We start from the raw sequence: 24,043 nt of genomic DNA, 5'->3' as shown, positions 1-24,043 counted from the left end.
CAAATCTCTATTTCCCTTTGGTCCCTTTAGCTGAGTAAGGGGTATCTGATAGTAGAGGTACTCGACTATAGCGTTCTTCCTTGTTTTATTTTAATTGTCTTTGTGCACCAGCAGACACTTCTTTTTTAAATTGCTCCAATTGATTTGTTTTCCGTTTGGCAACAAGCCCAGCTGCGACACCAAGACCGTGCAACATGCAGTGTGGGTAAACTTTGAAAACTTCGGTCACTCTACGAATAATACGATTTTTTTACTAGTGAAACTCCTAGCCGATCTGAGTACTAGGCTTAACGCTTTTCGTCGGGTCTGTACTCAGATTACCAAAGAAAATACCAGAAAAATACCTGATTTCGCAAGTGAATTGCGATGAATGGTGACAGTCTGAGATGCCATTACCAGCCATTGCCATCACCGGAACAACCCCGTTTCCAATCCGGCTCCCACTCACTCAAGGCCAATGTTAGCATATTGCGAATAGGAGCTGGAATGCAAATGGAACGGAGAAAATGGCGAAGCATCCGTGACAAGAGAAGAAAGCCTTGAACTACTTATTAAAATAAATAAAAACATCCTTGGAACATGCCATTTATTAGTGTTTCTTCGTGCATCAGCAGATTCGTCTTTTTAAAATCGCCAACAAATAAAACCAGCTGCTTGACAGAAATACCTTGTTAGATGCACCTAGTGTGAGCTTTGAAAACTTAGGTCACATTACAAGCCGATCTGAGTACTAGGCCTTACTCGTAAAGTAAAAGGGTATGTTACATTCGGGGAAAATATACATATTCTTGATCAGGATCACTAGCCGAGTCGCTCTAGCTATGTTCGTCCGTCCGTGTGAACGCTTTGATCTCGGAAACTATAAAAGCTAGAGTTGAGTTTTCGGTTTTCGAATTCTAGGCTTCCTACGCAGTGCAAATTTGTTACGCGAATGTGCCACGACCACTCTAACGGCCCAAAAACCGCCCAAAACTGTGGCGCCCACAATTTGTATACTAGAATAAATATCGTTATGGTTTATATATATATGTATATCTCCGTATTTCCTTTGCTCCCCTTAGCTAAGTAACGGGTATCTGTTGGGCGAGGCACTTGGCTATAGCGTTCTTCCTTTTTTTCTTACCTTATGCGACATAAACCAAAATATAATATGATAAGAAGATTACTTCAAGTTATCTATTCCAAATATTATTAAATATGTTAATTTCACTATTTATAATTATTTTTTCATAAGGGTTCTGTATTAAAAGTCTCAATAAACAAAACCTACATTATAACTGAAACGTATCCTGACATATCCAGATAAATTACACTTACAGAACACAAAATTAGGGTAAACATAGAGTTGCTGTCTCACTATCCTTTTAATGGAATGCCCAAGTTATTGCGAATAATATTTCGTTAAACCGACATGCCCAATCTTTTGATATGACCTTTGAACTATGCTGAAATCGGATTGGTTCGCCGATTTAATAAACAAAATCTCATGTCACAGGTAAACATGCGCAACTAACTTCCGCAGAAAGAAATAAACAAATATAGCGCAAAAACCGTGAGCAATAACAATCGGATTACAATATATCATTATACGAATCACTCAAGCGATGCATGCTTTGCGGTAAATTCTTTCAAAAATAAATAAACGAAAAACGTAAATGAGTAACGGATGTTACATAATATTAAAAAACAACAAATGGTATAACAGTCTTGGTTTAAGGAGTTTGTCTGTAAACTGATTTGAATTATGGACAATTTTTAAGATAGTATTAATCTAATGCATTTTACTTTATTAACTTTTTATATGGCTGGACCTTCACAAAAATTTAACGACAATACAACTGGTTTTGTAGCAGTATAGAAATACACATATGTATACAACATAATAAACGACGAAATGAACATTATCTAGAATCTAGCACTGGAAATTCACCGAAACGTTTTAAGCCTAGTACTCAGATCGGCTAAGAGTTTCACTAGTCGAAAAATCGTATTCTTTGTAGTGTGACCGAAGTTTTCAAAGTTCACCCGCCATGCATGTGGCATGGTCTTACTGTCAAGCAGCTGGGCTTGTTGTCAAACGGAAAACAAATCAATTGGAGCAATTTTAAAAAGAAGAGTCTGCTGGTGCATAAAGAAATTAAAATAAAAATAAATGGAATGTTAAACGAATGTTTTTATTTATGTAAATTAGAAGTTAAAGGCTTCCTTCTCGTCCCACGGATGCTTCGCCATCTTTCCCGCGCCATCTGTAGTCCAGCTCCGAGCTGGCCAATAATGGCTGGTGATAGCTCCTCCAGCTGTCCCTTAGCGGGCGACCTTATTTCCTCCTCCCTATAGAAGCCGGCGCATCCTCTATCTCCGCTCCATCACCAGCTGCCAAGTAGCTGGTGAAGGAGGAGTCCTTAATGGAGCTCGTCGGAGATCGAGCGATGTCCCATGTTCCTTCCCACTGGGATTCTCTAGTGGATCTCCTCCAGCGCTTCAACTATTCTGCGGATTTGACCGGTTGTGGTACTGCTTCCTGTCGGTCAAGTCCCACAATAATGGGCAACAGCTTGGATTAGGCATCCTTTTTCATCTGCACTGACCTTTAGCCGTTTTGGGTGTTTTTCTTCCATTTTTAATTTGTAAATTCCCCACCGCTTCTGCACGAACACCGCCAAAGATTAAATTTCTTATTCTTTGGGCCGCGGCTAACGGCGTTCATCGAAAATTCACTCGCGAAATCTGGTATTTTTTCTGGTATTTCCTTAGCTCATCTGAGTACCGCGCTGAAAAACAGACCCGACGAAAACCTTTAGCCGCATGTTTGCCTCTCGCTCACTCCTATGGTTAGCTCGCGGTTTTCGTCGATGTGAGTACTAGGCTTTACAGGGTAAAAAAGTAATTGTTTTTGCATTTCGAGGAAACACGAGTACTTTATCGAGTTGATCTATTATATTACTATTTAATCCAATTTTATCATTAGCTTGCGAAGTATAAATTGAAATTGAATTCCTGCTTCATTTAATTGAGTTTAACATTGCTTTGAGTAATGTCGATGCTAAAATTGTTAATACTAAACTGATGAATAAGTAATAGAAAAAACTCCCTGGTAGCGATTGTTTTCTTCTGATTTTACTAAAAGAAACTGATATATTTTCCTTATACTTTCTTGTTAAGTGTATTACGTACCCTTAATAACGAAAAGCGCAAGGATTTGTTTTATTTATCAGAAAAAACTCTTTAATATACTGCCCCAATAAATTTATAAACAATTTAAAAGGAATAGAGTAGTTTCCCCCGTCCAAAATAAATAAAAAACAGAACAATTATTTATTATTTATTTATTTTCATGTTACTTTCGATTTTATTGTTTAAATTCATCAACTATCAAACAAAACTTACATCATAACAAAGTATATTTATTACTAATTTTTAAACAATAAAATCGAAAATGTTCTAGGTAAATAAAGTGTGGAATCTTGGGAACAGTCGCTTTGCTGCTTGCGTATCTGCATCTCCCTCACACTCCCCTTAGCTGAGTACCGGGTATCTGATAGTTCTCTTGTTGTTCTCTCTTGCTGTGTTTGCTTTCGCGTACACTATCACGTAGAAAATTACGTAGATTGAAATGAATTTTAATGATAAATACCAATTTACACTGGACTCTAGCCTTCTCTCTTGTTAATAGTCGTTTTAAAAAAAATTTTACAATTTTTGTATTTTCTCAATTTTTACTCTTTTTCGAAATTAAAAAAAAAATTGATATTAAGTTCCGTAAGCTTTTGGAACACCTAAAATGTAGATTAAAAGAAATAATTTTTTTATCATTTAGCTTATTTATATCTCAATAAATGAATGATCCTTAAGTTAGATTGCCCCAGGTGGTTTTTTTGTTGACTTTTTGATTAAACGCGCAGCGTAAATTACAAAAACTTGTAAAAAAAATTTATTCACACACCTCGGCAGCTGGAATTCGCTTCCATAACCGTACAAAAAGATCGAAAGCCGGTGTCATTAACCGCAGCCAGACTTGCTGCTTGGACACATAAATATATTGTATGTATTTGTAATATAATGCCCCCTCGGCTCATGGTAAACTAAAAACCCCAGACGAAAAGTAGCGCGCACTGGCCTCGTTTCAGTTTTTAGGCTTTGACAAGCATCAGACATCTGAGACGGAGTTGTTTCCGGTCGAGTTGGACCTCATTGCCGCCGAGTTTCTCTTGGAAACCGAACCCCCTTTTTATCGTTTTCACAATTGCGGACTCCTTCCCGAATGTTATATTTCAAATTTCAGTTTTTAAAGCTCGAGCACCGTTCTGTGTTGATCTTATAAATTAGTATCTCGAGCGTAATGACGTTCACAAATATTTTCGAGTCGTATTTGTCGGCTTGACTTTCTGTAGTAATATACACGCTTAATGATTTAAAAACAAGTTTTATAAAAATGTAAGATAAAGTAAAAAAAGGCGGTAGAAAATGTTTGTACTAATTTTTGTGCATGATTTGGATCTGTTAAACAAACACGCCAAAAATGTATATCACTAAAAAGTTTTTATTGAGAACGGCGTATAACCTTGTCTGTTTACCGTAGTCAAATCACTAGGGAGCACTGAAACCAGTGTACATTTTTATACCCTTGCAGAGGGTATAATGATTTCAGTCAGAAGTCTGCATCGTAGTGAAGGTGTCGCCATATATTCTTGATCAACATCACTTGACGAGCCGATCTAGCCATGTCCGTCTGTCCGTTTCTACGCAAACTAGTCCCCAGATTTAAAGCTATCGGGATAAAACCTTCCCAAAAGTCTATTGCAGGTAGTATATAAGTCTGAACGAGCTGGATCGGTAAGCTTTATACTACAGCTCCTAAAGGAATAACAAAATATTTTAAAACAAGAAAGGAAGTTAGCTTCGGCAAGCCGAAGCTTATATACCCTTGCAGCTATAATTATTAAATTTAAAAACACAAAAAATGATATTCCCAATAGTATAAAATAATATGTCAAAAAACACCGAAGCTATAATTTGTTTCATATTATTTTCGTACCAATTTTCCGATCGTTCCTATGGCAGCTATATGATATAGTCGTCCGATTTTGATAAAATTAAATTCGAAATTCAGAACTAATTAAGAAATGTTATTTCCAAGCGTAGGAGGTTATATGTTACAAAACACCGAAGCTATAATTTGTTTCATATTATTTTCCTACCAATTTTTCGATCGTTCCTATGGCAGCTATATGACATAGTCGTCCGATTTTGATAAAATTATATTCGAAATTCAGAACTAATTAAAAAATGTTATTTCCAAGCGTTGGAGGTTATATGTTGAAAAACACCGAAGCTATAATTTTTTCATATTATTTTTCCACAAATTTTCCGATTGTTCCTATGGCAGCTATATGATATAGTCGTCCGATTTCGATAAAATTTAATTCAAAATTCAAAATTATTTAAAAATTGTTATTTCCAAGCTTAGGAGTTTATATGCTAAAAAACACCAAAGATATAATTTTTTTTCATTTTTTTGTCCGATTATTCCTATGGGAGCTATAAGATATAGTTGTCCGATCAGGCTAGTTCCGACTTATATACTACCTGCAACAGATATAAGACTTTTGGGAAAGTTTCAGTCCGATAGCTTTAAAACTGAGAGACTAGTTTGCGTAGAAACGGACGGACAGACGGACAGACGGACATGGCTAGATCGACTCGTCTAGTCATGCTGATCAAGAATATATATACTTTATGGGGTCGGAAACGTCTCCTTCACTGCGTTGCAAACTTCTGACTGAAATCAATATACACTCTGCAAGGGTATAAAAATGTTTGCATACTTTAACTGTGGTGTATATGGACATGTAAACTTCTACTCTTGGGAATATAGCATAGCATTTTAAAAAAATCTGATGATTTTCGTCGACGACGATTGGATACGGTAGTAAACGGAAATATATCCTTCCTTTCTTGTTATGTTTTACAGCTATAATGGCACCTGTTAAATGGTTTACCCCTAATTGAGTAGGGTAAAAACCTCGGAACTAAATGTGATTCCAGCATAAGCGGAAAACTATTATCACGGATATGGATCTGTTTTCTAGAATTTCGGACTCCCATCACATTAAATTTGCTTTGCAAATACGTCTAGAACGTTTTAATTTTTTATGAATGAACGCCATTTATGTAGGCGATTCTCAATAAACGGCTTTATTATTCATTGTCATATATTCGATTCCGCGGTTATTTATTTTTTTCGCAGGTGAGTGAGTCACGTTCTCAAAAGTAATTCTTATTTGAATCATTTACTCAGAATACGTCCCTCTTCCGAGTTGCTTCCTTAGAATGTATGTGCGTATATGTGCGGTGAACATTATTAGTGTATAAGACGCACACTTATCTTGGCCAAATCCACTAGCCAAGTATTTTGTTTGTCCTCTATTTGCTTCAATTTTTATCAGTAATTACTTGCGCATGACTATAAAGCGCGAGGGCTAAAAGCTGCGTTCTAGTGGGTTGATCGGCTGACTCGGGGACTTCTTAATAATGCTAGTTCAAGACAGTTGTCCACCATCACACAGTCTCATAGCAAATGCAACGTCAGATTTAATGTTAAAGCTGATGGCTTCAACATGATATGGGTACTTTTTTTGTTGTTTACGATAACAGATAAGATATGACGAATGGAAGAGTTTTGAGAATGTTAACAAATCGGTGTGATATATATAATTAATCAAAATTATGTTGATAACCACAAACTATTGTGTTTCCGCTTTTTGGGTGGCGCTGAACTTATAATACTAAGTAGAGTACAAGTATTAATCTATTGTATTATATTGTGGGAAGCTAATATACAACTTATCATAAAATGTTATTAAAAACCTGGAAATTTTTTCGGGGAAAACCATTTAAAATTATAAAGTACATACATATATTGTCGATCAGGATCTCTAGCCGAGTCCTTTGTCTTACAAACTATAAAACCTAGAGGGTTGAGATTTCATATGCAGATTCCCTAACTCTGATTCAGCGCAAATTTGTTATCCGAATGTGCCACTCTATGCCCACTTTACCGCCAACAAACAAACAGTTTTTATGCTAAAATACAACATTTTAACTGAAATGTATTTGACTAGTAAATACCTATTAACTGACCTATAAAAAGGTTGCCATGCCCACTATAACGCCCACAAACCACTAATTGTATATGTATCATCATCTCCCTTGCTCTTCGTTTAGCTGAGTAAGAGGTAGTGGAGAGACTCGACTATAGCGTTCTCCCCTGTTTCTTATAAAGTTTCCAAGAGAACATGAGGTAGAGAATCAGCCATGCGACTACCGAGATTGCATAGGTATAGTGAGATACAACATCATGTACAGCATCAAAAGTTGCTATGATTGTAAATTGCTTATTTGGATTAGTACCGAAGGCGATAAAGTGTAAAATTGTCCACACTTTTATGCATTTTATGGACGAGGCACATGACAAGGCAAGACAAATCAAAGTTAAATAAATTGCTTATATCGAACCAACATTTTACTTTGCATTTTTATCCAAACACACAAAGTTTTTGATGGATGCTTATGGGTTTGTTAGTATTTCGTAGAAATACAGAATTTCCAATTAAGGCGCGAAAATGTGCTTTACCCAGAGAAACACAGTTTATGAAAGAAAAAAGTGCAATAAACTTCAACATGAATACGAATACTAAATAATATAAGCGAGTTTGGTGTCTAAAGAGTGGGCTTTACATCTTCTTGGAAAGTCACGAGGCTCTGCCTCCAAGGTCAACAACGTGTTTTTAGCTCTTATTAGCCTTTTTTATTCTTGTCTGTATGTGTGTATTCAAGTCCGTTAAGTGCAGGTAGTTGTAGTTTACAATTTGTGTTTTTATTTTTTCACACTCACAGACGTTTATTTTTTGGCTTTTCCAGCGACTCCTGGCGTTTATTTTACAACTTATTTTGTATGCACCTTGATTTATGCTGATCTTGATTAAAGTTTTACAGAACCGAAAAAAACTACGCCACAGAAATAAAACGAAACCCTAATTTTTTCGCGATGACGCTAAACAAGTAAAGCCGCGGATCAAGCCAGCTACGGTACGCGCACGTCGGTCGGGTTCAACAATCGTCGGCTGACTGAATTGAATGTGAATTAACCGGGGACGACAACAACTCCACCAGCCCCAACAACAAAGCCCCACAGGGCTAACGGAGAGCCCCATCGAATCCGGTGAGGCATGAGCATGAGCTTTCGGAATTCGTTTTAGACACGAGACGTTCATTTTGCTGATCAAAGATCTAAACCGGGGTCCGACCTATCATTGTCAAAAATTAGGGACAAGACTTAATATATGATATAGAAAGTCGTATAACAAGGTTTCCTAAATCGAAAAAAATATTCGCTTAACAAATTTTGCGCTGCGTAAGGAGCTCAGGAACCGAACTCTGAAATCTCACGCTCCTATAATTTGCGAGATCAAAGCGATCACACGGACAGACGGACATGGCTAGATCGACTCGGCTAGTGATCCTGATCAAAAATACATATATATTTACACTTTATGAAATCGTAAACGCTTTCCTCTACCTGTTACATTCTTTCCGACGAATCTAGTATAAACTTTTACTCTATGACTACTCTAACGCTATAAAAACGGAAACTCGAAAATAGTTCGAAGAAGCGGGCTTGATATAAATTGATACAATAGGCGAACCCAAACTGCCTCAAAATTTCATTTGTCTTTTTCCAATTTTTTTCTTTTGCCATTTCACTGTTATTAATTTTTTCAAAGTGGTTTTAAAATGTGCTGTTCATAATCTTAAGGCATACCCGCAAATAACTGCATACATTTTTTTGGATATTAAGCCCCTCTAACCAAGTCGCCCAATATTTTTCTATTCCGCTCTGTTCATTGTGACGTCATGGCCTCCACATTTTGCTGTCTCGCTCTCTGGCAAATAGAATAAGCCAAGCCGTTAAGTGTGGCCACGTACTATTAAAAGTCGTTTAAGTGAACAAAGAAAATGTGCGAATAAATTTAAACCAGGTGGAAACTAATGAAAACAAGGAAGAACGCTATAGTCGAGTACCTCGACTATCAGATACCCGTTACTCAGCTAAAGGGCCAAAGGGAAACGGAGATATGCAAGCAGCAAAGCAAGATTGAAATGCGCCACCTACCGGCGGTAGACAGACTTAAGCGTTATGGGCGTTAGAGTAGGCATGGCAAACTTTTTGTGGGTCAATCGATAGGTATTGATAAGAACAATACATTTCAGTTCAAATTTTTATTCTAGCATCAAAACTGTAGGAGCCACAGTTTTGGGTGGTTTTTGGGCGTCAGAGTGGGCGTAACACTCTGCTGAAACAAACTTGCGTTGCGCAGGAATCTCAGGAATCTGCATGGCTAATCCAAGTATTGTAGCTCTTATAGTTTCCGAAATCTCAGCGCTCATACGGACAGACGGACATGGCTACATCGACTCGGCTAGTGATCCTGATCAAGAATATATATACATTATGGGGTCGGAAACGCTTCCTTCTGCCTGTTACATACTTTCCGACTAATCTAGTATACGCTTTTACTCTACGAGTAACGGGTATAATGAATAACTATATTTTAAAAACAAGGAAGAACGCTATAGTCGAGTACCTCGACTATCAGATACCCGTTACTCAGCTAAAGGGACCAAAGGAAAATGGAGATATGCAAGCAGCAAATGCGCCACCTACCGGCGGTAGACAGATTAAAGCGTTGTGGGCGTTAGAGTGGGCGTGGCAAAGTTTTTCTTCAACATCAATCGATAGGTATTGACGAGACCAATACATTTCAGTTAAAATTTTTTATCCAGCACGAAAATTGTGGGCGCCACAGGCTTGGGCGGTTTGTGGGCGTTAGAGTGGGCGTGGCAAACTTTTTTTTAGATCAATCGATAGGTATTGACAAGACCAATACATTTCAGTTAAAATTTTTTATCTAGCATGAAAATTGTGGGCGCCACAGATTTGGGCGGTTTGTGGGCGTAAGAGTGGGCGTGGCATATTCGCGTAACAAACATGCGCTGCGCTCAAGCCTAGGGAATCTAAATCTGAAATCCCGTTTCTCTATCTTTGATATTTTCCGAGATATCCGCGTTCATATTTACGATTTTTTGAAGTTTGTGGGCGTTAAAGTGGACGTGGAAAACTTTTTTTAGGTCAATCGGTAGGTATTGATGAGAAGAACACATTTCATTTAAAATTTTTGTTCTAGCATCAAAACTGCAGGAGCCACAGTTTTGGGCGGTTTGTGGGCGTTAGAGTGGGCGTGGCACTCTTCTGAAACAAACTTGCGCTGCGCAGGAATCTCTGGAATCTGCATGCCTAATCCCAGTATTGTAGCTCTTATAGTTTCCGAGATCTCAGCGTTCATACGGACAGACGGACAGACGGACATTGCTAGATCGACTCGGCTAGTGATCCTGATCAAGAATATATATACTTTATGGGGTCGGAAATGCTTCCTTCTGCGTGTTACATACTTTCCGACGAATCTAGTATACCCTTTTACTCTACGAGTAACGGGTATAATAAAATGAAACAATGGACTCCACGGAATTTAAAACAGCGGGTGACCTTCCGTTTAGCTCCAACGCCAGATTTCGTTCAAACTATCCACGTATCCACGTTATTTGCAGTCCTGATTACGGGAAAAATAGTCAAAGTTGGCGCAAATAACGGGATCATGGAAAATAACGGTAAAAACAGTTTTTCGTAAATATTTTCGAATTTATTAACCTAATCAAAAAGTTTGCCAAGGAGAAGTGAAAGCTATTAAAGAAATGAGTAATTTTTGTTTTATACATTTTTTCTGTAAAACTAATAGTTTTCGTTAAACACGCTCAATAAGATTACATTTTCACAAGGTTTGAAAGAAAAAAACCGTTGGAGCACACTTGCGTCCTTTTGACCGATATATCGCACGAAAGCTTGTTATATCGGCGTGTCGATATTGATATCGATGTCACTCGATGTTTTAGTGATGGAACGACCAAGACACGAGACCGGCATTAAAATTTTTAGGAACACGAAATTAAAATAATAAAGTCTAAATGAAAAGAAAAAGCAAAATAGAAATGTTGGAAGGACCATTTCAGTTGTCGTAGTTAAAAATAAGATAAGAAAACAAAATCAAATTCAAATTGTCGCAAGCAAAAATTTTTCTTAACAAAAATCGCGCCGATTTTTTCTTTAACACCTTGTGAAAATATAATCTTATTCAGCGTTTTAAACGAAAACTATTAGTTTTACAGAAAAAATGTATAAAACATAAATTACTCATTTCTTTAATAGCTTTCACTTCTCCTTGGCAAACTTTTTGATTAGGTTAATATAATCGAAAATATTTACGAAAAACTGTTTTTACCGTTATTTTCCATGATCCCGTTATTTGCGCCAACTTTGACTCTTTTTCCCGTAATCAGGACCCCAAATAACGAGGATACTGAAATTTTGAACGAAATCGGGCGTTGGAGCTAAACGGAAGTTCACCCGAATATATATACATTATGGGGTCGGAAACGCTTCCTTCTGCCTGTTACATACTTTCCGACGAATCTAGTATACCCTTTTACTCTACGAGTAACGGGTATAATGAATAACTATATTTTAAAAATAAAATTAAACAATTGACTCCCACGGAATTTAAAACCGCCACCAACCGGATATTCCATATCGATCATATTCTTCAACTCACTATGGTGGATGGCAAAGTCTGCAATGCCTTAAGTGAAACACCATCTTCAAAGTGCTACATATATCAAGCCAAACCTACGGAAATGAACGTCATTAAGAAATGACAACAAAAAGAAGTCGAAACAGATCGTTACGAATTTGGATTGGCTCTATTACATGCCTATAATCGTTTCTTTGAATATTTTCTTCACGTTTCATATAAACTGGAAATTAGACAATGGCAAATAAGAGATAAAGTAAATAAAAAACTATTTCAGAGAAGGAAACAAAATATTCAGTCCGAATTTCGTGAAAAATTGGGTCTTATTGTCGATAAACCAAAATCAGGTGGTAGTGGAAACTCAAATGATGGCAACACTGCAAGAAAATTTTTCAATAATTCTCATTTATCTGCAGAAATAACTGGCATAGAACAACATTTGATTGGAAATTGTGCAACATTACAATCCTTGTCTACCGGATATAAAATTAATATAGAAAAATTTCGAAAATTTGCGCTGGATACTGCAAAAGAACTGACATCAAAATATTTCTGGTATTATTTGCCTTCCTCAGTGCATAAAATATTAATACATGTTCAGATGTTATTCAATATGCATTAGTTTCAATTGGAAGCTATCAAAAGAAGCTGCGGAGTCTAGGAACAAGGACGTTAGGATGTACCGACTCAATCATACACGTAAAACCTCACGCTTTGCCACTAATAAAGACTTTATAAATCGGTTGTTATTAACTTCAGATCCTTTCATAACCGGGCAACGTAATTTACCCAACAAGAGTACAACGATTCTTTCGAAGTGAGCGAGGGGCAAATACGCGGCTAACACTCTTCGTCGGGTCTGTTTTTCAGCGCGGTACTCATATGAGCTAAGGAAATACCAGAAAAAATTCCAGATTTGGGAGTGAATTTCGATAAACGCCGTTAGCCGCGGCCCAAAGAATAAGAAATTTGATCTTTGGCGGTGTTCGTGCAAAACTAAAAATTAAAAATGGAAGGAAAACCCCAAAATCGGCCACAGGAGGTCAGTGCAGATGAAATAGGAAGCCTAATCCAAGCTGTTGCCTTTTATTGTGGGATTTCACCGACAGGAAGCAATACCACAACAGGGGCAAATCCGCAGAATAGTTGAAGTGCTGTAGGAGATCCACTAGAGAATCCCAATGCGAAGGAACATGCCGAGTGGGTTTTAGCTCTCTACATGGACATCCTCCCGGGCGTGTCCTCGTAAATAAAGTAAGACCCGGCCAAAAGAATTTGGTTACGTTGTACTAATATAAGTATCTTTTCAGCAAAACCACCAGTAATACGATATCCGACGACCTCCTCATTAGGACTCCGGACACCACCAAAACCAGCTACTTGGCCAGCTTTAGCGGAGCTTGAGGACCCGCTGGGTTCTATAGGAAGGATGAAAATAGGGCGCCCGCTAAGGAACAGTTGGAGAAGCCATAGCCAGCCACTGCCCGGATGCTGGGCGACTTACTTCCTGCAGCATCAGCTGATCAACTTCGTTCCCAATCTGGCTCCCACTTCCTCAAGGTCCGATATGCCTATTGGGACCGGAGCTGCTCTGCGGTGGCGCGGGAAAGATGGCGAAGCATCCATGGGACGAGAAGGAAGCTTTAAACTACTAATTTACATAAATAAAAACATTTGTTAAACATTCCATCCAGACTCCTCCTTTTTAAATTTCTCCAATTGATTTGTTTTCCGTTTGGCAACAAATCCAGCTGCTTGACAGTAAGACCATGCTACATGCATTGCGGGTGAACTTCGAAAATTTCGGTCAATACAAAGAATAAAATTTTGCGACTAGTGAAACTCTTAGCCGATTTGAGTACTAGGCTTTAGAATAAAAATATTTAGAATATATATACAGAAAAATATATTCTTTTTGCATTGTTATATTTAATTTAAATACAAAGAGCAACTATATATTTGAACAAACACTTTTTATTTTATTTTGTATGGATAGATAATGACATTAAAATAAAATATATTCTGAGATTTCCTTACCCTAAAAAATGCAATTGAATTAGGTCTTAATTATTTATTTTTTAATATTTTTGGGCTTAAACGTATTTTTTTTGCTGTTTTTGATTTTTTATTTATCGTTTTGGGTCTATAAAGCAGTACAAAAATGTTCAGCTCAATATTGCAACTGGAAGTATTTTTGGCCGCCTCTGCTATACTAGATTTGTTAAAAAAAAAGAGAGGAAATTAACTTCGGCAAGCCGAAGTTTGTATACCCTTGCAGTTATAATTACTAAATTAAAAAATACAAAAAATGATATTCCCAATAGTATAAGATACTATAAGCTATAATTTGTTTCATATTATTTTCCCGCCAATTTTCCGATCGTTCCTATGGCAGCTATATGATATAGTCGTCCGATTTTGATAAAATTAAATTCGAGATTCAGAACTGATTAAAAAATGTTATTTCCAAGCGTAGGAGTTCATATGTTAAAAAACACCAAAGATATAATTTTTTAAAATTTTTTTTTCCGATTACTCAAATGAGAGCTATAAGATATAGTTTTACAATCCGGCTGGTTCCAACTTAAAACCACCTGCAAAAGAAATAAGACTTTTGGGAAGGTTTCAGCCCGATAGCTTTAAAACTGAGAGCCTAGTTTGCGTAGAAACGGACGGACAGACGGACATGGCTAGATCTACTCGTATAGTGATGCTGATCAAGAATATATATACTTTATGGGGTCGGAAACGTCTCCTTCACTGCGTTGCAAACTTTTGACTGAAATCATAATACCCTCTGCAAGGGTATACAAATTTTTGTCTGCTACATTAGAAATGCTTTTTATATAAATTTTCTTAATACATTTTATTTCCGTTTTATAATTTTAATTTTATTTTGTTTTCTTACCTTTATTTTTAACTACGACAACTGAAATGCTCTATCCAACACTTATATGTTGCTTATACTTTTCATTTAGACTTTAAAGCCTAGTACTCACATCGACGAAAACTGCGAGCCAACCATAGGAGTGAGCGAGAGGCAAACAGGCAGCTAAAGCTTTTCGTCGGGCCTGTTTTTCAGCGCGGTACTCAGATGAGCTAAGGAAATACCAGAAAAAATACCTGATTTCGCGAGTGAATTTTCTATGAACGCCGTTAGCCGCGGCCCAAAGAATAAACAAGGAAGAACGCTAAAGTCTAGTACCTCGACTATCAGATACCCGTTACTCAGCTAAAGGGACCAAAGGGAAATTGAGATATGCAAGCAGCAAAGCGAGATTGAAATGCGCCACCTACCGGCGGTAGACAGACTTAAGCGTTATGGGCGTTATTTCAGTTAAAAATTTTTATCTAGCATGAAAATTGTGGGCGCCACACAAACTGTAGGAGCCACAGTTTTGGGGGGTTTGTGGGCGTTAGAGTGGGCGTGGCAGTCTACTGAAACAAACTTGCGCTGCGTAAGAAGCTCAGGAATCTGCACGCCAAATCTTAATAGCCTATGGACAGACGGACATGGCTAGATCGACTCGGCTAGTGATCCTGATCAAGAATATATATACTTTATGGGGTCGGAAACGCTTCCTTCTGCCTGTTACATACTTTCCGACGAATCTAGTATACCCTTTTACTCTACGAGTAACGGGTATAATAAATGGAATAATCAACGAATGTTTTTATTTATGTAAATTAGTAATTTAAAGCTTCCTTCTCGTCCCCCGGATGGACCTACTGAACATACTGGACCTTGAGGAAGTGGGAGCCGGATTGGGAGCGGTGTTGATCATGTGATGCTGCAGGAAGTTGCCCAGCATCCTGGTAATGGCTCCAACAGGATTCCCTTATGGGGTGCCCTTTTTCCCTTCTCTCTATAGAAGCCAAGGCGTCCTCCATCTCCGCTTTTGATGCGAAGTAGCTGGTGGAGGTGGAGTCCTGTGGTGTCCCAATGGAGAGCTCACCGGATAACTTTCTGGTGGTTCTGCTAAAAAGATACTTCTCTTAGTAAAACGTAACCAAATTTTGTTGGCCAGAACTTACTTTCATTGCGAGGACACGCCCGGCAGGATGTCCATGTAGGGAGCAAAGTCCCACTTGGCATGTTCCTTCCCACTGGGATTCTCTAGTGGATCTCCTCCAGCACTTCAACTATTCTGCGGACTTGCCCCGTTGTGGTATTGCTTCCTGTCAGTGAAGTCCCACAATAATGGGCAACAGCTTAGATTAGGCGTCCTTTTTCATCTGCACTAACCGCCTGCATGCGTTTTTGGGGGTTTCCTTCCATTTTTAAGTTTAAGTTTCTGCACCGCTTCTGCACGATCACCTCCAAAGATTAAATTTCTTATTCTTTGAGCTGCGGCCAACGGCGTTTTTCGAAATTCACTCGCCAAATCTGGTATTTTTCTGGTATTTCCTTAGCTCATCTGAGTACCGCGCTGAAAAACACACCCGACGAAAAGTGTTAGCCGGGTATTTGGCAGCTATGGTTAGCTCACGGTTTTCGCCAATGTGAGTACTAGGCTTTATGGCGGGTAACCCGCAGTTTAACCGTGGAACTCACAATGCTCGATTCTAAATCTATACTTATTGGTAATAGTCTGGTCAGACAGAGGGTTTTCTGAATTAAGCCTAGTACTCAGATCGGCTAGGAGTTTCACTTGTCGAAAAATCTTATTCTTTGTAGTGTGGCCGAAGTTTTCAAAGTTCATTCGCAATGCATGTAGCATGGTCTTACTGTCAATCAGCTGTGCTTCGTGCCAAACGGAAAACAAATCAATTGGAGCAATTTAAAAATGAGGAGTCTGCTGGTGCACAACGAAATAAAAATAAAAATTAATGAATGTTCAACGAATGTATTTATTTATGTAAATTAGTAGTTTAAAGCTTCCTTCCCGTCCCACGGAAGCTTCGCCATCTTTACCGCGCCATCTGTAGTGCAACTCGGAATCCCAATAGGCATAATGGACATTGGGGGGTTTTTCTGTCTGATGCTGCAGGAAGTCACCCAGCATCATAGCAATGGCTCCTTCAGTAAGAGCGTCCTCCATCTTCGTGAGGTCCCACTCGGCATGTTCTTTCCCACTGAAGTTCTCTAGTGGATCTCCTCCACCACTTCAAATGTTCTGCGGATTTGCCATGTTGTGGTGTTGCTTCCCGTCGGTGAAGTGCCACTATAATATGCAACAGCTTGAACAAAGCGTCCTTTTCCATATGCACTAACCTCCTGCAGTGTTTTCTTGGGCTTTTCTTCCATTTTAAATTTTGAGTTTTTACGTCGTTTTTGCACGAACACCGACAAATATTAAATTTCTTATTCCTTGGGCTGCGTTCATGGCGTTTATCGAAACTCACTCGCTAAATCTGGTATTTCTTCTGCTATTTCCTTAGCTTATATGAGTACCGCGCTGAAAAACAGACCCGACAAAAAGCGTTAGCCGCGTATTTGCCTCTCGCTCACTCCTATGGTTAGCTCGCGGTTTTCGTCGATGTGACTACAAGGCTTTAGCGGCCAAGTTCCGATGCAGCGAATTTTTCTTCTATAAAGCCTAGTACTCACATCGGCGAAAACCGCGAGCTAACCATAGGAGTGAGCGAGAGGCAAATACGTAGCTAACGCTTTTCGTCGGGTCTGTTTTTCAGCGCGGTACTCATATGAGCTAAGGAAATACCAGAAAAAATACCAGATTTCGCGAGTGAATTTTCGATGAACGCCGTTAGCCGCGGCCCAAAGAATAAGAAATTTGATCTTTGGCGGTGTTCGTGCAGAGGCCGGTGGGGAATTTAAAAATAAAAAATGGAAGAAAAACACCCAAAACGATTAAAGGAGGTCATTGCAGATGAAAAAAGACGCCTAATCCAAGCTGTTGCCCATTATTGTGGGACTTGACCGACAGGAAGCAATACCACAACGGGGCAAATCCGCAGAATAGTTGAAGCGCTGGAGGAGATCCACTAGATAATCCCAGTGGGAAGGAACATGGGACATCGCTCGATATCCGACGAGCTCTGCCCATTGAGGACTCCACCTCCACCAGCTACTTGACAGCTAAAGCGGAGATGGAGGACGCGCCGGCTTCTATAGGGAGGAGAAAATAAGGTCGCCCGCTAAGGGACAGCTGGAGAAGCCATCACCAGCCATTATTGGCAAGCTAGGAGCTGGACTACAGATGTAGGGACGAGAAGGAAGCCTTAAACTTCTAATTTACATAAATAAAAATATTCGTTGAAAATTTCATTTATTTTTATTTTAATTTCTTTGTGCACCAGCAGACTCTTCTTTTTAAAATTGCTCCAGTTGATTTGTTTTCCGTTCGACAACAGCCCAGCTGCTTGACAGTAAGACCAAAGACCATAGAATAACAAGATGCGTAACAGCCATACAACGGAATGTACGGCAAAATTTTTGGTGTGGATTTTCGATGTGGATTTTCGATTTTGCTAGTGTGCGTTGTCCGTGTAAAGCTCTTTGGTTGTGTTGGTGAATCATTTCGTGTGGTCTGCTGCAATAAGGGCTCAATGTCACATTTGACTAACGTGAGGTGTCAATGGCCTGTAGGCCATGGATCTAGTCGCTCAGCCGCGGGAATTGCAGGTCGGAGTTCAACCCCGACTGGGAACAACTTATTTTTTAATGCAATCGTTTTTTTTTTTAATTAATGAAAATCATGAGTAAAAATAAAATGCTAATGTTAGATACATTGATAAGAGTTTTGCTGTACAAACATTGTTAGTGGCTAGACTCCCCAGACAAATGTAAAAGTAGCAATAAGCTAAATATACTTCGTCATAAATAAATAAATATCTGGTGATCTTTGAACAGTTAAGCTTTAATCTATTTATCAAAAATTTGCATTTTGCACTCACCATATTCATCAAAATATAATGAAAAATCGTTTTCTCGAGTACACATTACGCTTTTATTCAAAGTGAATTACTTATTGTGTACCTGTTTTTATTGTTATTGGATATATATTTAAAGCCTTTGATATGTAATTTACAAAAAAAAATATATATCTATAGGAGCGATTAATTGCTAAAGTCCCAATTGGTACATCTAAAAAAAATGTCGGCTATAAAAACATTATTTAAAATAATAAACAAAAACTAAAAACAAACTAAAAAAATAAAAAATCGATATATTAAAAAAAATTATCAAAAAAGTACAGCTAAAAAAATATTAAAATAAAAAAAAACTATACTATACTATACTATAAAAAACTATATACATAGTCTTACTCCTAGTTACGCATCTTGTTATTCTATGGTCTATGGTAAGACCATGCTACATGCATGGCGGGTGAACTTTGAAAACTTTGGTCACACTACAAAGAATAACTCTTAGCCGATCTGAGTACTAGGCTTAAGACTAGTCAAAAAATCTTATTCTTTGTAGTGTGACAGAAGTTTTCAAAGTTTACCCGCAATGCATGTAGCATGGTCTTACTGTCAAGCAGCTGGGTTTGTTGCCAAACGGATAACAAATCAATTGGAGAAATGTAAAAAGGAGGAGTCTGCTGGTACACAAAGAATTTTAAAAAATAAATGGAATGTTCAACGAATGTTTTTATTTATGTAAATTAGTAGAAGCCAGTGGGTTCTCCAGCTCCGCTTAAGCTGGCCAAGTAGGTAGTGGTGGTGGTGTCCGGAGTCCTAATGAGGAGGTCGTCGGATATCGTATTACTGGTGGTTCTGCTGAAAAGATACTTATATTAGTACAACGTAGCCAAATTCTTTTGGCCAGGTCTTACTTTATTCAAGAGGACATGCCCGGGAGGACTTCCATGTAGATAGCGAAATCCTACTCGGCATGTTCCTTCGCACTGGGATTCTCAAGTGGATCTCCTCCAGCACTTCAACTATTCTGCGGATTTGCCCCTGTTGTGGTATTGCTTCCTGTCGGTGAAATCCTACAATAAAGGGCAACAGCTTGGATTAGCCGTCCTATTTCATCTGCACTGACCTCCTGCAGCCAAGTTTGGGGTTTCCTTCCATTTTTAATTTGTAGTTTCCATAACGCCTTTGCACGAACACAGCTAAAGATAAAATTTCTTATTCTTTGGGCCGCGGCTAACGGCGTTCATCGAAATTCACTCGCAAAATCAGGTATTTTTTCTGGTATTTCCTTAGCTCATATGAGTACCGCGCTGAAACATAGACCCGACGAAAAGTGTTAGCCGCGTATTTGCCTCTCGCTCACTCCTATGGTTAGCTCGCGATAATCGTCGATGTGAGTACTAGGCTATAGGAAGTACATGCGCTAGAAAGAATCGGGTAAGAGTCGCTAAACTCCACTTCAGCGGAGAAAGAAATTCCATATTTTACTATATATATAAAAAACAGCTGTTCTAGAAACAGCTGATCGACATAAACAAACCGAAGCCTAGAACAAAACAATGTTTTTGCAAAAATAAAATTAATGACAACGCTAAACTAAATACCATTTCGAAATAGGCAGTGGAATGATTTCCGCTGCAAATTAATTTACCATTGATGGTCGAAAATTAGTCAAGAAGGAGAGGGATTCAGCAAAGTAAAAATGGAATATAAACTATTGGGTGCCCACAATCTTTTAAAAAAGTTTCGCCTGTGGAATTACATAATATTAAATCAGTCTGGACCCTTTAAAGAAGTTATAGCACTTTCCTCGAGTACGTATCTTTGATTATATCGTTTCTTCACGAAACAATTTGGCCAATTTTGTGGGATAAATGTCCCTGCAAATATTTTCGATTGACCTGAAATGCTTTGGTGAAAGGGATGTCATTTCCCTATGAAAAACGGATAATGCTCTTGTCTTCGGTTCTAGCCTCAGGCGTCGACATAACTATTTTCATAGAGTACGGCCCAAAAGACCTCTTTTTTTCCGGAATTCTCCTCCTCCACTGATCATTTGTTTTTGTTCGAATCGAATTTTGCATTTGTTATTAAAGTGAGCGGATGATGTGAAAACGCCAAGGCAATTTTGTATGGATGCGTTTTATATTTACTTAACATGAAAGTGAGTCAGCACCACTAGGTCCCTTTTCCTAGCCGGCGAGCACTGTGCGTGTTCTTTTAAAGGTCTGTGGTGTGGAGTCTTTCCTTATTATTAAAATTCAACAAACTTCCTTAAATCAGCTGGCTGCAGAAGAAATTCATCTCCTTTCCTTTTCTTAAATTCGTAACAAGCAATCAATGAAATAGAGAATTTATTTTACCCGTCCTTTTTAAGTCGCACGTACTTAGGGAAGAAAAAGTCGCTGATGCGGAATTTGGTCGCTGACGCAGTCTGTCTGAACAGACTAATGGGTAAAAATAAACATCGCATTGCACTTTAAAACTGTCGCTGAAGTTGGTCATCCCCAAGTTTTTTAATTGTCGATAGCATAGTCTCCAACAAGAGCTATCTTGCAATCGATTCTAGGACCTATCGACCTATTTTCAGCAGCCTTAAGAAAAAAAGCAATATTTTGCGAAAAACATTCGGAACCGACCGAAAAACACCCACTCATTTGGCCAAAGGAACCCTGCTGAATGCAAACGCAAAGCGGGAGGAAACCAGGCAATTACAGTGTAAGGCAAATGTGCGCAAAATGAAAGTGAGAATCAAGTCATGGACGGGAGTTGCAACTTGGCGTTGGATAGCGAATGACGAGAACTGCGGTATCTGTCGCATGTCCTTCGAGAGCACCTGCCCGGAGTGCGCGCTGCCCGGTGACGACTGCCCACTGGTGTGGGGTGTCTGCTCCCATTGCTTCCATATGCACTGCATTGTCAAGTGGTTGAACCTGCAACCGTTGAATAAACAGTGCCCCATGTGCCGCCAGAGCTGGAAATTCAACGTGCATTAGGATCGTGTTGTAATTCCAGTTCAATTTATTTGAAGATCACCAGCAAGATAAAACCGTAGAGACAGTAAGCTTTATTGAATGATGGAGAACAGCACCGATGCCCAGCCGCATTTGACGGGGCTGCCGCCACTGCCAAAAAGTCTGAGTGCCGCCACGGCGGTTCCTGTGACAACAGGCCCGCATACCCGCACGGCCTCGCCGGCGTCCAGTGTTTCCGCATTGGCGGCCGCCGCAGGAGAACTGTACCTGGGACCCTCAACCTCCTCGTCGGCGGCGGCGTCCAGGAATCGCAGCTATAACGGACATGGACACGGCCAGCGGCACGGGAGTCTCTCCTCCACGCAGGAGTCACTCAGCGATCGAGAATCCGTGCACAGTCGCGCATCCAGCACACACAGTGCTGGACCGGGACACACACCCACCAACAGCTCGAGCAGCACTGGAGCCACCTCGTCTACTATTGACAACCAGCTGGCCATCCTGCGAAGGGAAATGTACGGCTTGAGGCAATTGGATCTTTCACTGCTGTCACAGCTGTGGGCACTAAACGAGTCGATACAGGGATTTCGGGTGTTCCTGCAGGAGCAAGATGCGCTGTCGCCGCCCTCGAGGTCTCGCACGCCGTCGGATGCGAATTCTTTGAGCTCAGACGAAGAGGACGATGGCTCCTATGCGCCTGTGGCCTTGACCAAAATTACAGATGCTGCCGGAGGTGGGAGTGTGAGTGTGGTAAGCTCCAGGGCCATGGTCTCTCCGGCCAGCGGAGGACTATCCACCAAACCTGCAACGGGTTCCACCACCTCCCACGCCTCGACGAGTTCCACATCGGGGGCCTCGGGATCCTCGTCGGCTGCCTCATCTATGGGCAAGCAGCAACAAATGCAACAGGCGAACCACTACCATCAGAGGACGGCTCCACCACCCGCACCTCCAGCCCAGCACAAGGCGCATCCGCAATTGCCTAGAATTCTGCAGCAGCGCATGAGACAGGCCCCGCCTCCGCCGCCACCCACAAGGCAAAAGGGTGGAGGCGGAGCCAGCACCAGCAGTAGTAACCACAGCATCAGCAGTGTCAACCAGCCGCATTCACATTCACACCAACATCCCCAACAAGCACATCATCCGCGGCCTGTATGACAAAACCCGTTCTTGGACTAAGACAAGTTCAAGAACAAAAGCACATTCAAATAGCAGCCGCTGCCAACACTTCGGAAAGGGTCAATTAAGCGACATTTCCCCAAGAGTCAATTCAAATTTATATTCAGAAAGATCACACACTCTCATTCTATCAACTCTCATCTTAAAATGCTTGCCATATTCCATCGTTTTCACACAATACATATGAGAGGCTTAAAAATGATTTTCGCCAAACGATGAAAATGTTTTTGAATGTAAGCGTACCACTTTTCACGTTGATTATTAATTAATAAAAGAAATTTGTATTCAATAATAATCGCAAAGTAGTAAAGGATAGGATCCTAATATGCATATACGTGTTACTCAAATTGTATAAACATAAATTTAAAATGCTTCAAATTCCGCATCAAATTAATAGATCTAGCTCCATTATTTGCGTTGACTCTAAAATGTTTTGTTAGAATGAATACTATCCAACAAAAACTAAATAATATTGTTCCAACTCATCTAGCACTAACCAAAACTAAACTCTTGGCATATACAAAAGGGTATCTGGATGGATTTTATAACCCAGTTAAGTCTTAGTTTCATAATGGCGAATCAAACGCTAAATTATATTACATGAACATGTATCTGCATCTCAAAGCAAAACTTAGCTGATCTTACTGTTAGTTCAATAATCCTATCGTTAAAACTAAACAATCTAGACATATACGAAAAGCTCAAGTATTGAAGAAAATCCCCGAGCAGTTGTACACTGCGTTTCAGAACTGAATGTCGGCTGCATACGAAATTCTGTATGGCAGAATTCAAGGTTCGTACGAATGTGACTTTCTTTGTTGGTTCAACTAATTTTAATATGTAATTGATTGATAAATATATGAAATACAATGCAACCGTCTTACAGCTTTGAAACGCATTGCATATAATTTATATGTATTAAATACACAAACAATGTTTTCCACATAACAAGTTAAAAAGCGATAGTTGATGGAACGTAGTAAATACACATTAGTATTTACCATAAGCAAGCATAATACGGGATATTGCGAAATAAAACAAGATTTACATATATAACCTTATGGAATTAAACAATTTTAAATATTTATTGTTAGTTCTTAGAACATATTTTACTTCTCTTTACTAAAATTAAAACCCCTTACTAGTCAAACGATTGGGATTTAAGTTCAAAGGATAGAAATTCACTGCTCTTTATTTCCACTTCATGCTCATTATTCTAGAAAAGACTAGACACAGAAAATAAAATACCAAATCTGGTCATCAACGGGGTATTTTTGCATACCAATTTTGGTCCCTTATGGTGCCATATGATATTGATATTTTCGAGCATATCATACCAGAAAAATATGCGCACAT

At 39.1% G+C, this 24,043-nt stretch overlaps 3 protein-coding genes across 4 annotated transcripts in view; 2 read left to right on the top strand and 1 right to left on the bottom strand.

Moving 5' to 3' along the window:
* LOC119546369 overlaps positions 1-8,115 on the bottom strand; it is a 47,065-nt gene extending 38,950 nt beyond the window's left edge. For both annotated transcript variants that reach the window (XM_037852598.1, XM_037852600.1), the window contains exon 1: positions 7,895-8,115. The gene's annotated coding sequence lies outside the window, so the exon portion shown is untranslated. The remainder of the gene's footprint in view (positions 1-7,894) is intronic.
* A 12,953-nt stretch (positions 8,116-21,068) lies between these two features.
* Positions 21,069-21,552, top strand: LOC119547681 (anaphase-promoting complex subunit 11). Its single transcript, XM_037854640.1, has one exon. It carries the CDS (start codon positions 21,272-21,274, stop codon positions 21,527-21,529), a length of 258 nt encoding a protein of 85 aa, XP_037710568.1. The 5' UTR covers positions 21,069-21,271; the 3' UTR covers positions 21,530-21,552.
* A 17-nt stretch (positions 21,553-21,569) lies between these two features.
* Positions 21,570-23,743, top strand: LOC119547679 (mediator of RNA polymerase II transcription subunit 1). The gene has a single exon (XM_037854639.1). It carries the CDS (start codon positions 21,608-21,610, stop codon positions 22,664-22,666), a length of 1,059 nt encoding a protein of 352 aa, XP_037710567.1. The 5' UTR covers positions 21,570-21,607; the 3' UTR covers positions 22,667-23,743.
* Positions 23,744-24,043: the final 300 nt, after the last annotated feature.

This window comes from Drosophila subpulchrella, chromosome 2L (assembly GCF_014743375.2).
Source record: "Drosophila subpulchrella strain 33 F10 #4 breed RU33 chromosome 2L, RU_Dsub_v1.1 Primary Assembly, whole genome shotgun sequence".
In the NCBI taxonomy this organism is placed as follows: Eukaryota; Metazoa; Arthropoda; class Insecta; order Diptera; family Drosophilidae; genus Drosophila; species Drosophila subpulchrella.
This window is presented reverse-complemented; position numbering and strand designations above follow the sequence as displayed.

Bases quoted from the DNA above. Each gene is read 5' to 3' on its own strand.
- LOC119547681 (XM_037854640.1), top strand. From the start codon at position 21,272: ATGAAAGTGAGAATCAAGTCATGGACGGGAGTTGCAACTTGGCGTTGG.
- LOC119547679 (XM_037854639.1), top strand. From the start codon at position 21,608: ATGATGGAGAACAGCACCGATGCCCAGCCGCATTTGACGGGGCTGCCG.